This window comes from Delphinus delphis, chromosome 12, assembly GCF_949987515.2.
Source record: "Delphinus delphis chromosome 12, mDelDel1.2, whole genome shotgun sequence".
Classification (NCBI taxonomy): Eukaryota; Metazoa; Chordata; class Mammalia; order Artiodactyla; family Delphinidae; genus Delphinus; species Delphinus delphis.
The window spans coordinates 10,660,175-10,672,541 of record NC_082694.2 but is presented as its reverse complement, the minus strand read 5'-3'; the positions used below and the strand labels follow the sequence as shown (position 1 = coordinate 10,672,541).

The 12,367-nt window shown below is 43.2% G+C and overlaps 1 protein-coding gene across 2 annotated transcripts in view; it reads left to right on the top strand.

Annotated features, from left to right (window-relative positions):
- NCAPH (non-SMC condensin I complex subunit H) overlaps nucleotides 1-12,367 on the top strand; it is a 39,138-nt gene that overhangs the window by 5,150 nt on the left and 21,621 nt on the right. For both annotated transcript variants that reach the window (XM_060027329.1, XM_060027328.2), the window contains exons 2-6: nucleotides 4,408-4,651; nucleotides 4,794-4,884; nucleotides 5,585-5,677; nucleotides 6,000-6,138; nucleotides 6,614-6,738. In XM_060027329.1, the coding sequence (XP_059883312.1) occupies nucleotides 4,408-4,651; nucleotides 4,794-4,884; nucleotides 5,585-5,677; nucleotides 6,000-6,138; nucleotides 6,614-6,738 (692 nt within the window). The remainder of the gene's footprint in view (nucleotides 1-4,407; nucleotides 4,652-4,793; nucleotides 4,885-5,584; nucleotides 5,678-5,999; nucleotides 6,139-6,613; nucleotides 6,739-12,367) is intronic.

Here is a 12,367-nt window from a genome sequence, read left to right as displayed (position 1 = left end):
CTGAATAGTATTCAGTCTTATGGATAAACCACATTTTGTCTGTCCATTCACTGGTTGATGGGTATTTGGATTGTTTCCACTATTTGACTATTACAAATAACACTGCTACAACATTCAGAGAGGGAGAAGGTAGTGTGAAGACAGAAACAGTGAGAGATTTGAAGACACTAAGCTGTTGGCTGGGAAGATGAAGGAAGGGGCCTATTTCTTACATGATAAGAAATGTAAGAAACGCACCCCTAGAAGCCAGAAAAGGCGTTCTGCCCTCAGAGTCTCAGGAAGGAGCCAGCCCTACGAATACCTTGACAATATCCCAGAAACACTGGGATACACATTTCAGACTCTAAAATCCAGAACCGTAAGAGAATAAATTCGTGTTGTTTTAAACCACTAAATTTGTGGTAATTTGTCCCAGCAGCAAAAGGAAACTACAGTAAGTCCCCTACACATGAACGAGTTCCGTTCTGAGAGCGTGTTCATAAGTCCAGTTTGTTCGTAAGTCCAACAAAGTTAGCCTTGGTACCCAACTAACATAATCGGCTATATAGTACTGTACTGTAATAGGTTTCTAATACTTTTCACACAAATAATACATAAAGAAAACAAAAAATAAAACATTTTTAGTCTTTTCTTACTTGAAAAGTACAGTAGAACAGTACAACAGCTGGCATACAGGGGCTGGCATCGAGTGAACAGGAAAGAAGCGTTACTCACTGCAGGAGTGAGAGAAGGTGGGAGATGGTAGAGCTGCAGGATCATGAGCAATAGGAGACGGAGGGCAAGCTGCAATTTCACTCATGCCTGACATTGATGGCACAGGTTCTTGTTCCTTGCTGGAACCAGATGCACGTTTGCATCTTTGAAAGTTTGCAACGTGAAGGTTCGTTTAGTAACATATTGTTTAGTCTCCATGTGTTTGTGTTTTTTACAGTTTTTTCCCTGTAATTGATTTCTAATCTCATAGTGTTGTGGTGGGAAAAGATGCTTGGTATGATTTCAGTTGTGGATTTGATTAAGTTAAGGATCTTGAGATGGGGAGATTATCCTGGATTATCTGGGTGGGCCCAACGTAATCACAATGGTTCTTATAAGAGGGATGCAGGAGGGCCAAAGTCAGAGAAGGAGAGCTGATGACAGAAGCAAGAGGTTGGAGTGATGGAAGGAAGGGACCATAAGCCAAGGATTGTAGGTGGCCTCTAGAACCTGAAAAAGGCAAAGAAACAGATTCTTCGGTAAAGCCTCTAGAGAGAATGCAGTCCAGCTGACACCTTGGTTTTAGACTTCTGACTCATGAACTGCAAGAGAATACATTTATGTTTTATGTACCATTAAGTTTGTGGTAATTTGTTACAGCAGCACTAGGAGACTAATACAGTCTGTTTGCTTCATTTTTTTCTACCAAGCTGGGTTTTATTTTTTTTTCATTTTAAAATTAGTTTCTTGACCTCACTTCCCTTTCAACTGCCTTCCTGCCATTTCTCTTCTTCCTTTACAGCATGAGTCCTTGAAAACCATGTCTCCATTTTCTCTCTCCAATTTTTCTTCTCCCATCTCCCTTTTTTTGTCCCTCCTATCTTCTCTTGAATCTGTGCCTGTTTGACTTTCTCTTTGTCACCCTGCACTCAAGGAAAACTGCTCTTGTCAGTAACCTCTGGGTTGCTAAATCTAATGATCAATTCTCTGTCCTCATCTCATTTGACCTGTCAGCTGCATTTGACATAGTTCATTACTCCTTCCTCCCCTGAAATATTTTCTTCACCTACTTGTGGAATGCCACAGTCTCCTTCACTAGTTACACATTCCCCATTTCTTCACTGATTCCTCGTTTCCTTCTCTTTAAACTTTTGAAGTATTCTAGGACTCAGCCTTCTGCTTTTTTCTATTTGTCCTCATTTTTTGGTCTTCTCATCTAGTCTTACGGCTTTGAATACCCTCTCTATGGTTACAACATCCACGTTTATATATCCAGCCCAGAACTTTCCCCTCAACTCTAGACTTAAATATCTGGCTCTCTACCCCAGTTGGATGACTAGTAAGTCTCTCAAATCCAGCAGGCCCCAAACTCAGCCCTGACCTTGCCTCCTTTCCCCACAAATATGCTTCTCCTGTAGTCTTCCTCTCTCAGGTCCTGGCAACTCCATTTCATCAGTTGTTCAGGGTAGTGTTGTAGTTTTCCTTCATTCTTCTGTTTTTTCTCATGCCCCACATTTAATCCATCAGGAAATCACGCTGGCTCTACCTTGAGACTATATCCGGTGTCTGACCACTGCCTACCTCCACTGCCCCCTCTCTGGTGTGAGCCACCAGCATCTCTTATCCTGGTTGTTGGTAGTTGCCTTCTAATTGGTCTTCCTGCTTGTCCTTTCAGTTTTCAACAGAATAGCCATAGGGATCTTCGTGAAGCATAAGTTAGATCACTTTATTCCTCTTCTCACCACCTTCCAATCACTTCCCTTCTCACTGCTCATGAAAGCCCAGGTCTTTACAGTAGCCCATAAGTAAGGCTCATACACCCCTACCGGCCGTCCCTCCCTTATTCTGACTGACTGGTGCTCCTGCCCTACCAGGCCCCGCAGGTCTGACACCCTGTGACCTCTCCCACTTCCGTGCTTCACTCTCACTGCTTCCGCCACACGGGCCCCTCAAACGTGCCAGGCATGTTCCTGCCTCTGTACTTGCTGTTTCCCCTGCTTCCATGTAGCTTCCTGCAAATATCTGCACGGTCTTGATTCTGATGTTACCTTCTTGCTGAAACGTTTCCTTGACACTATATTAAAAGTGACCTCCCACCTCCATTCCCCAGTCCTCTTTATTCCCCTTCCATGCTTTACTTTTCCCAATGGCTTTTTTTTTTTTTTTTTTTTTGCGGTACTCGGGCCTCTCACTGTTGTGGCCTCTCCGGCTGCGGAGCACAGGCTCCGGACGCGCAGGCTCAGCGGCCATGGCTCACGGGCCCAGCCGCTCCGCGGCATGTGGGATCTTCCCAGACCAGGGCACGAACCCGTGTCCCCTGCATCGGCAGGCGGACTCTCAACCACTGCGCCACCAGGGAAGCCCTCCCAATGGCTTTTATCTCCATCTAACATGCCATCCATTTCCTAACTTCTTATTATGAAAGTGTTCAAACATACAGGGACGTTGAAAGACTTAAATAGCCTCACACTCACAACTTAAACCCAATTGTTAACATTTTGCCATATTTTTCCTCTCTATCACTCACACACACACACACACACACACACACACACACACACACACACACACTGTTTTGACTGATTCATTTGAAAGTTGCACACACCATGTCATATCACCCCTAAGTTGTTTCCTATGCATCTTCCAAAAGTAAAGATATTCTTCTACATACCATTATATCATTATCACACCTAAGAAAATAAAAATCAATTCCCTAATGTTCCCTGATATCCAGACTATATTCCAGATTTCGCTGTTTATCCCCAAAATGTTGTTTATAGTTAAGTTTTTTGTTTGACCAAGGATTGGCTGAAAGTTCAGAGGTTATTTTTGGTTTGTATGACTCTTTGGTTTCTTTTGCTCAAGAAGAATCCCCTACTTTTTTTTTCTTTTTTCTTTTTTTTGACATTGAATTTTTAAGAGCTAACTGTCCCATATTCTGGAATTGTCTAAATGTTTGTTTCTGATATCATTTAACTTGTTCTCTAGCCCTTATATTTCTTATAAACTGGAAGTTAGATTTAAAGTCTTGGTTAAATTTAGGTTAAGCATATTTGGCAAAGTATTTTACAGATGATGCTCTGAATTTCATATTTTGTCCCGTAAGGAGATGAGTAAGTTTCAAGTTGTCTCATTTTTAGAGAGGCTACATCTGATTGTTTGGTTAACGTGGTTACTGCTAGATCTTTCGTTGTAAAAGACATTTTTCCCTTTGCAGTTAGCAAGTAATCTGTGGGCAGTTCTTTGGAATATTCTATTTAGTTTACAAATTTGTGTTGCTTATTCTGTCTCCCTGCTGGGATTAGAACCTAGTCTGTCTGACATGATAGCCCATCCCTCACCCTTATGTCAGCATCTTATCTTTTCTCTCTTGCCTGTCATCACGGTTATATATATCTGTTGTTCTGCTGGTTTGTGAGCTGATCAGAGGCAGCGACTTTTTCTTACCACGGTTATATCCCATATAGTGCTTTAGGTTTACAGTAGCTGCGTAGTTGATATTTGTCCAGATTGGCAGGAAGCATCAGAAACCCATCACCCCCCAAGAAACCTGAACTACAGAGGTTCTAGCCATAGAATATTAGAGTTGGAAAAGATCTTGGTGGGAAATGTGCTGTGAACTTCCACCCTGGGACAGGTCCCAGCCCCTGTTTAGACGTAGGAAATGTCCTGCTTAAGGTTTCCTGAGCAAGTGTTTTGTTCCACTGCTGTCAGCCACAATGAAGAACTCTCCTTCAGGGACCCGTGAATGCCACCACAGCACCTCCTCACCCTCAGAGCAGGTGTTCTCCATGGCCCTGCCCAGGAAGGCCCCTCTCAATACTCCTGGCACCCCAGTCCTTGAAGACTTTCCTCAGAATGACGACGAGAAGGAGCGGCTGCAGCGGAGGCGCTCCAGGGTCTTTGACCTGCAGTTCAGCACAGACTCGCCTCATTTGCTGGCCTCCCCCTCCAGTAGGTGAGTGGGCGCTGGGCTGCCTTGTTGTGGTGGGTTACGTGGGTTTGCATTACCACAATACCTTGTGGATTCTGGGTCTGGATTTTGAAAAGATCCAGTGTCGTTGATCCTTGCCAGAGTTGTTTTTTTTCCTTTCCTTTAGGAATGTTGATGTTTCAGCTACGATTCCTAAGTTTACAAACACGCAGATTACTGAGCATTACTCCACCTGTATCAAACTGTCTGCTGAAAACGTGAGTATCTGCCGGTTTAAGCAGTGACGATTTTGCAGCTTGATCAGAGAGGAGATCTAGTCTTCTTGATTCTGTAGAGAATGCATGATCAGTGATTGTGCACTTTTATTCTCTAGTGACTCTTCTCAGTGCTGGTGTTTTCAATGTGGTTTTACTGTTTCTTACAGACCTTTGGTGTCCCTCTGACAAGTTGCCTGCCCCCTGCGGTGTGTCACGAGGCAGCACCCTAGGGGTTAATAGTGCAGTTCTGGAGCTAGATAGTAGATAGATAGTAGAGTTGTGGGCTAATTGTGAGCCCTAGATGTAGCCTGAGTTGGAATCCTGTCACTTACAAAGCTGCGTGGCCTTGGCAGGTCACTCAGCCACTGTGCTGCAGGGTGGTCCTCCTCTGTAAAATGGGAATGAGAATAGTCCTTGCCTGAGAGTCGTTCTGAGGGTCACTGAGCCCCTCTGTGTCAGTGCTTAGAAGAGGACCTGCACACAGGAACACTCAGGAATTGTGTGCTGTCACTCCAGACCTTGAGAATGGGGAAGTACACACATGGATTTAGCTGTATCACCAGATGTTTGTGGGAATGGATATCTGTGTTGAGATGTGGGATATTCCTGTTTAAAAGTTCAGCTTCCCATGACAGGGTAGAATTATTTATGTGAGCATAGGCTATAAATAACAAACCTTTCTAAAACTTTCTGTTTTCAGAAAATCACCACCAAGAATGCTTTTGGCTTGCACTTGATTGATTTCATGTCAGAGATTCTTAAACAGAAAGATGCCGAACCGACCAACTTTAAAGTAAGAAGGATGTTCACCTTCTCTTGCATCTGAATTAATGCTAGTGATTGCTAATCCTTAGCATAGCACAATAATTGAATTCTACAAATACATGAGAGCCTTCCTTGTTTAAGACATTTTATTAGCTACTTTACTTTCTTTCCTTAACTGATGAAATGTAGAGAAATTATCTGTTACGTTTTTTTTTATTCCCTGTGTTAGGGGAATCTTTTTCATTTTTTTCTTAAAGGCAAGTACATATTTTATGCAGATTGCTTTGTTTTGCCGTTCAGCTGCTCCTTCTTTATGATCACCATGAATACAGCTCTGCTTGTTTGACTAGGTGGCTGCCGGCACTCTGGATGCCAGCACCAAGATCTATGCTGTGCGCGTAGATGCCGTCCATGCTGATGTATACAGAGTCCTTGGTGGGCTGGGCAAGGATGCACCATCTCCGGAAGAAGAAGAGGGCCATGGTGCAGGTACATGGGTTGGGATCTGGATGTAAGGGGCTTTTTTAAAGGGTGTTGCAGGTAGTTATTTGAGTAACATACTGAAATGAAGTCACAAGAAATCACTTCTCTCATTCTGTTGAAGACATGGATGTTTTCAGAATTATATTTGAGAAGATACTCAAACACTAGATATGTTTTTCTTTGGAAAAGAGAAGGACCTTATAAAAGCTTTTAGATTTTATTTAGACAAGATTGAGTAAACATCACCAACTAGGGAGCTTCTGATTTGGGGAGTCTTTGGAAATTGACTTGTATCAGAAACCAAATACTTAGTCTAGTAGTTTGGTTTCTCCCTAAGCTGCGGATTAGACGTGCCTGCTGCTTTGAGGGGATGGCATGTGTTTTAATTACGATCACTCTCTAGTTTTGAAGAACTTGAATTGATAAGTTCAGTTACGTGCTCCAAAGCAGCCCCTGCAGTGCACAGTCTTACTCCTTGTAGATGGAAGTGCAACCGAAACAGGAACAACCAAGAAGGCTCCAAAGCCAAGGAAGAAGCACTTGTACAAAACCATCGAGCCGAATATAAACAACCTCAACGTCTCCGAAGCAGATCGAAAGTGTGAGGTGAGAAACTGTGTGCCCAGTGTAGTCTCTGACTAATTCAGAGGCTCAGTGGCAGAAACTTGCTGCTATGTGCTTGTTCAGGCCTCCAGGGAGTAAAATATTCAACTGGTATCTCTGCATTGTCATCCTTTAGCTTTACAGCGAAGACTGACAGGGGTAGGTCCCTGCTTTTCCCTCAATATTTCAGAATGATTGAGTAGAACGAGATGGCAAATTACTGAGAAAACCAATTGATTAAAATATTAATTTTCTTCTGTAGTACATGCAGCGGTGGTGATGACAGCTAACATTTATTGTGTGTCTACCAGGCACACCGTGCTGCCCAAGGCCCGTGTCCTGTGTTAACCCATTCTGTCCTTACAACATCCTTGCTACATTTTATGAAGAGGTAATTGAGGTTCAGGGCTGTGGAGTAACTTGTCCAAGATGACGTAATTAGTAAGTAAACTGGGATTTGAAACTAAGTGGTCTGGCTCCAGAGTCCATGCTCTAAACAACCTTACATGATTTAGCAAATCCTGAGGAATCTGCTTAAAGGAATGGTACCAGAGGCCTCTTTATAAATTAGCAGTTAATTTAAAGCAAACAGATGTTGCTACAATTTAAAAAAATTTTTGCTATTAAAAACAATTTCAAAAAAAAAAAAACAACAATTTCAGTGAACATTCTTGTACCTGTTTGCATTCTTCTGGGAGTATATTTGTAAGAAAATTCTGAGACATGAAATTTCCATTGCCCTCACAAAAAGGTTATACCAACCTACTCTCCCACCAATGATGGACTAGATTATTTCTTTCTCTTACTTGCATCCCACCAACGATGGACTAGATTATTTCTTTCTCTTACCTTTCTCTTTCTTTCTCTTACCTTAGTAATTAAGGTCACGAGACTGGAATTGATCACCAAGGGAATAAGTGTATGTGGAAAAAGGACTGGGCCCGGATACCCCTGTCTTAACAGTTCAGAGAGCTGAATAAGCAACGTCCAGTAGGTGGGGGAAGGCCAGGAGAATGTGGTATTGAAATGAGTGTTTTAGGGAGGATGGAGTGGTCAGCCACGTCAAATATGGCAGCCTGAGGCCATGGTGAGCTTGGCGAAGGGGCCCTGGGGAGCTGCAGCTCAGACCTCCAAGGAAGGGGTGCTGCTTGGCTGATGCTGGTGTCCCTGAGTTTGGAGGAGGGGCTTGGGGGCCCAGGACCCAGACTTCTGAGGAGGGAATGCCCACTGGTGCTGGTGTCTCTTACTGGCACCCGGCGTGGTTGGTTCTGTGGGTATAAGGAAAAAGTACAAGTTAAATTCAGCTACTGCCCAGGTAGGACCTGCTGCTGCTGGGTTGGTGAATCACTGCTGGGTGACACTCCCAGGAACAGGAATCCTGCAGAAAGAAGCCTGTCCCTTCTCCTTCCTCCAGCCTTGCCATCTCCCTCTAGTGCCCCCTTTTGGTGGAGCCCAATAGGGAGCTGCTGGCACAGCTGAAGTGTGGTCTCCAACCCAGCATCACAGAGCAAAGTATAGAAGGTAGGTTTGGAGCTGAGTGGCAATAGCTTAATAACTGCCAGAGAGGCAAAGTCTTGCAATATCTACTTCCAAGAAGGTTGGAAGTTACTATGTATAAAATAAATAAGCTACAAGAATATATTGTACAGCACAGGGAATAGAGCCATGTTACCTGTTACCTGTTCCCACCAGGTAACATTTTTCATATTTGCTTTACAAATATGGGAGTACAGGGAGAAAGGGTACAGGGAGAAAGCAAATATGAAAAATGTTACCTGTTGGGAAATCTAGGTAAAAGTTACACAGAGATTCATATTACTATTTCAACATTCTTGTAGGTTTGAAATTTTTCAAAATGAATTGGGCAGGGGGAAATAAATGAGAAGCGAGGCAGTTTTTTTTTTTTGGCGGGGGGAGGCAGTTTTTTAGAAGAGTTTTGCTATAAATTGGGGCAGAGTAATGGAATGGCAAGGGAAAGTAAGGTCCTGAGTCTTTTTGTTTTTTTGTTTTTGTTTTTTTAAAGAATGATGTTGTAGTATTTATTGACATGGGAATATTTGCACAGTATATTCTTTTTTTAATTTTTAAAAATTATTTTTGAGGTGTAATTTATTTACAATGTTATATTAGTTTCAGGTGTACAACACAGTGATTCAAAATTTTTATAGATTATACTTCATTTAAAGTTATAAAATATTGGCTCTATTCCCTGTGCTGTACAATATATTCTTGTAGCTTATTTATTTTATACATAGTAATTTGTACCTCTTAATCCCCTACCTCTATCTTGCCCCTTCCCTTTCCCTCTCCCCACTGGTAAACACTAGTTTGTTCTCTATATCTTTGAGTCTGTTTCTATTTTGTTATATACATTCCTTTGTTTTATTTTTTAGATTTCACATGTAAGTGATAACATACAGTATTTGTCTTTCTCTGTCTGGCTTATTTCACTAAGCATAATAACCTCCAGCCATGTCGAGGTCCAGCCATGTTGTTGCAAACAGTGAAACATCATTTTTTTTATGGCCAAGTAGTATTCCATTGTGTGTGTGTGTACGTACACACACACACACATATACACAGCATCTTCTTTATCCATTCATCTGTTGACGGATACTTAAGTTGCTTCCATATCTCGGCTCTTGTAAATAATGCCTCTATGAACATTGGGATGCATGTATCTTTTCAAATCAGTGTTTTCGTTTTCAGATATATACCCAGGAGTGGAATTGCTGGATCAAATGGTAGTTTTGTTTTTAGTGTTTTGGAAACCCTCCATAGTGGCTGCACTAATTTACATTCTCACCAACTATATACAAGGGTTTCCTTTTCTCCACATCCTTATCAGCATTTGTTATTTGTGGTCTTTTTTTTTTTAATTAATTTATTTTATTTTATTTTTGGCTGCGTTGGGTCTTTCTTGCACACAGGCTTTCTCTAGTTGCAGTCAGTGGGGCCTACTCTTCACTGCAGTGCCCGGGCCTCTCATTGCAGTGGCTTCTCTTGTTGTGGAGCATGGGCTCTAGGCATGCGGGCTTCAGTAGTTGTGGTGCACGAACTTAGTTGCTCCGCGGCATGTGGGATATTCCCAGACCAGGGCTTGAACCCGTGTCCCCTGCATTGGCAGGCAGATTCTTAACCACTGCGCCACCAGGGAAGTCCCTGTTTATCGTCTTTTTTTTTTTTTTTTTGCGGTATGCTGGCCTCTCACTGTTGTGGCCTCTCCTGTTGCGGAGCACAGGCTCCGGACACGCAAGCTCAGCAGCCATGGCTCACGGGCCCAGCTGCTCCGCAGCATGTGGGATCTTCCCGGACCGGGGCACGAACCCGTGTCCCCTGCATCGGCAGGCGAACTCTCAACCACTGCACCACCAGGGAAGCCCTCTCATTTTAGTTTTTTAGTTTTGTTTTCTTTTGTTTTGTTTGTTTGTTTGTTTGTTGCGGTACACGGGCCTCTCACTGCTGTGGCCTCTCCCGTTGCGGAGCACAGGCTCTGGACGTGCAGGCTCAGCGGCCATGGCTCACGGGGCCAGCCGCTCCGCGGCATGTGGGATCTTCCCGGACCGGGGCACGAACCCGTGTCCCCTGCATCGGCAGGCAGACTCCCAACCACTGCACCACCAGGGAAGCCCCTCATTTTAGTTTTGATTTGCATTTCTCTGATGATTAGCAGTGCTGAACATCTTTTCATGTGTCTGTTTGCTATCTGTGTGTCTTCTTTGGAAAAATGTCTGTTTACATCTTCTGCCCATTTTTTGATTGGGTTGTTTGTTTTTTTTGATATTGAGTTGTATGAGCTGTTTATATATTTTGGATATTAACCCCTTATCGGTCATATCATTTGCAGCTATTTCCTCCCAGTCAAGTAGGTTGTCTTTTCATTTTGTCGATGGTTCCCTTTGCTGTGCAAAAGCGTTTGAGTTTAATTAGGTCTCATTTGTTTATTTTTGCTTTTGTTTCCTTTGCCTTAGGAGACAGATCCAAAAAAATAACTGCTACAATTTATGTCAAAGAGTGTTCTGGCTGTGTATTCTTCTAGGAGTTTCATGGTTTCCAGTCTTACATTTAGGTCTTTAATCCATTTTGTGTTTATTTTTGTGTATGATGTTAGAGAGTGTTCTAACTTCATTCTTTTGTATGTAGCTGTCCAGTTTTCCCACCACAAATTATTGAAGAGATCATTTTTTTTCCCTATTGTTATTCTTGCCTCCTTTGTCATAGATTAATTGATCATAAGTGTGTGGGTTTATTTCTGGGCTTTCTATCCTGTTCCACTGATCTATGTGTCTGTTTTTTGTGCCAATACCATACTGTTTAGATTACTGTAGCTTTGTAGTATAGTCTGAAGTCTGGGAGTGTGAATCCTCCAGCTCTGTTTTTCTTTCTCAGGATTGTTTTGGCTATTTGGGGTCTTTCCATACAAATTTTATAATTATTTGTTCTAGTTCTGTGAAAAATGCCTTTTTGTTGTTTTTTTAAATGGGAGAATTAACAGCATGTTTACTTGTTGATGGCTACAGTCTAGTGGAGAAGGAATTATTGATGACACGGTAAAGGGAGGAGAAATGCTAGGGTGGTGTTTGAGCAGGTGAGAAGGGCAAGGATTGGATGGCTTGGATGGGTCTTGTCTGAGGAGCACAGTGGCTGATGAGAGGTGGGGCTTGAGTGTGTGCACATGGGTGCATTCTGGATATTCTCTTCTGGTTGTGCTTCCCCTTCCACCCCCCACTCCCACCCCCATCAGTGAAATAAGCCAGATCTTCAACTGACAGTATAGAGGAGGAAAGTGTTGGAGGTTTGAAGAGAGGATAAGGTAGTAGGGAGTCATCTAGGAGGATGGGAGAGTGGAGGGACTAGGGAAATGTAGTTTGATGGCTAGACAACACTTAGGGTTTCCCTGAGGGCACTGGAGGATGGATTTATAGTGAGGTCAGTCAGCATGACTTTGTGTCTTTTTTTTTGGCTCTGTCGGGTCTTTGTTGCGGTACATGGGATCTTCATTGCAGCATGCGGGTCTTTCGTTGAGGTGCGCAGGCTCTTCATTGTGACGCGTGGGCTTCTCTCTAGTTGTGGCGCACAGGCTCCAAAACACATGGGCTCAGTAGTTGTGGTGCGCAGGCTTAGTTGCCCCGCAGCATGTGGGATCTTAGTTCCCCGACCAGGGATGGAACCTGCGTCCCCTGTATTGAAAGGTGGATTCTTAACCACTGGACCACCAGGGAAATCCCATGACTTTGTGTCTTTCTCCAGCCATGACTGGCTGTGTGGGTGCAAGCATGGAGTAGGCAGAAAGTTAGATTTAACAAAGGATTGTGTTTAGCTGAGTGAATGTGACACAGCTGAAAGGGGCGCTGGAGCTGAGAGTGTGTGCAAGGGGGTGGTTGTGATCATTGATTGTGGAATTTTAGCTGGGAAAAGAGGTGTGTGAAGGACAGTGTAAAACCATGTGACCAGTAGACTGTAGGGCCTGATGGGACCAAAGGCTTCTTGGCGTTGGAGACAAGAAAGTGTAGTCTGGAAAGACAAGAGGTGGTTGTCAGAGAGGGGCACTTGGAATTGAGCATACAGAGAGGTTGCAGTCCTGGTTAATGATTCAATTCGGAAAGCAGGCCAGGGAGCAAAAGGCAGAGGA